General features: G+C 71.9%; 1 protein-coding gene across 1 annotated transcript in view; it reads right to left on the bottom strand.

Moving 5' to 3' along the window:
- The window catches only part of H696_06014 (hypothetical protein), a gene marked incomplete at both ends in the record, with an annotated part of 5,363 nt that extends 3,933 nt beyond the window's left edge, over positions 1–1,430 (bottom strand). The window contains 4 exons of the mRNA XM_009499780.1: positions 154–306; positions 446–562; positions 699–814; positions 1,025–1,430. Coding sequence (XP_009498055.1) covers positions 154–306; positions 446–562; positions 699–814; positions 1,025–1,430 — 792 coding nt within the window. The remainder of the gene's footprint in view (positions 1–153; positions 307–445; positions 563–698; positions 815–1,024) is intronic.
- Positions 1,431–1,495: the final 65 nt, after the last annotated feature.

The raw sequence follows: 1,495 nt of genomic DNA, 5'->3' as shown, positions 1-1,495 counted from the left end.
GCCGGCCGGCGGGCCTGCTCGCACCGACTCATCGAAGCTGGGTGTGCCCGCGAGCGAGAGTGAGAAGAGACGGGAGGAGGTCAGCATAGGGGGGTGGGAGAAAGGGGGGGGGGGGGGGGGGGCGAGGGACGTGGTGCGATCGGCGGGCCGCACCAGCTCCTCGAGGTCGGCCGAGTCGACGGAGTCCGCCGTCGGGGTGGACGGCTCGCTGGGCTGCGGCGCGTTCGACAGGGAGTCCACAAAGGGCTGAAGCCAGTGTGACAGCTGCAGGGAGTTCCACACTAGCGCCGACAGCGAGGCGGCCGACTGGGCACGAGCAGCAGGGGAGTAAGTATCTGGGCAGAGGCGAGGGGGAGGGGGAGGGGGGGGGGGGCGAAATGTGGCGGGGCCTGGGAGCGCGGGGCAGCACAAAGCGCGGCATGCCGGCCGGCGGGCCTGCTCGCACCGACTCATCGAGTTGCCGAAGGGCGCCATCCAGGTCGGCAGGAGGCTGTTCGGCGGCCGGATCGATGCCCAGGCCGGCCGAGGCGGCCTGCAGCGATTCCATGAAGTTGGCCGACAGCTGTTCACAGAGCAGCATGCATGGCGTCCAGCAGCGGGGAGGCGGGGAACGGGGGGAGGGGAGGCTTGTGTCAGCATGGGGGCCGATGGGCATGGATCTCGTCCAGGGTGTGTGTGGTGTGGGCGGATGGGCGCACGGTGTCCAGGCGATCGCGTTCTCGGTGAAGCCCCGCGTGAAGCTGCTCCAGGCGGTTGAGCGCCGAGCGCAAGGACACGCGCTCGGCCGTGAGTTTCTTGCAGGCGTGGACGGTGGCTGTCATGGGGGCGTGCGTGCGTGAGTACGCGCAGATGCGCGCGCGCGTGTGTGTGTGTGTGTGTGTGTGTGCGTGGACATCGGCACGCGAATGTCGACAGGCAGAAGCCCCGGCGGGGAGGCGATAGGGAAAGGGGGCGGGGGACAGGGGACCGGAGGGAAAGGGAAGAGCAGGCACTTGGGACCAAGACCAGCCGAGGGCAAACGCACACGCGAGTGTCCGCCGATAGCGGATGAGATCCGACTGGAGAGTATCATCCAGGGCGACGGGGTCGGTCGATCGGCCGCCGGGGTCCGGGTCCGAGCGCGATGGCCCGGCAGCCGGAGACATGTCACGCTTGGCGGCCGACGGCCCGGGCCGCGAGGCACTCTCGGCGCCGGCGGAGGGGGCGCCGGCGCCCGCACCGACCGACACATCTACCGGGCCCGAGGAGGAGGGGGAGGCCGAGGACAAGGACGAGGGGGTCGGCGTGCCGGACAGCAGTGACGAGAAGGAGGGCCGGCCGGCACCGAGGGCCGCTCCGCTGACCAGGGCCTTGAAGACGGACGACACGGCGGCCTCGGCCCGGACAGGCGCGCCGGGCGGGGCCTGCGCGTCGGCCGCCGGGTCGGGCATGGCGCACGCTCGGGTGGGGAGATGGGTATGCGCAGTCGGGCGGAGCGGGGCGGGGCGGGGCGGGG

The sequence above is a fragment of the Fonticula alba genome (genome assembly GCF_000388065.1).
Source record: "Fonticula alba strain ATCC 38817 unplaced genomic scaffold supercont2.17, whole genome shotgun sequence".
Taxonomy (NCBI): domain Eukaryota; order Rotosphaerida; family Fonticulaceae; genus Fonticula; species Fonticula alba.
Note: the sequence above shows the minus strand (reverse complement) of the source record. Positions and strands in the feature narration are given on the sequence as shown.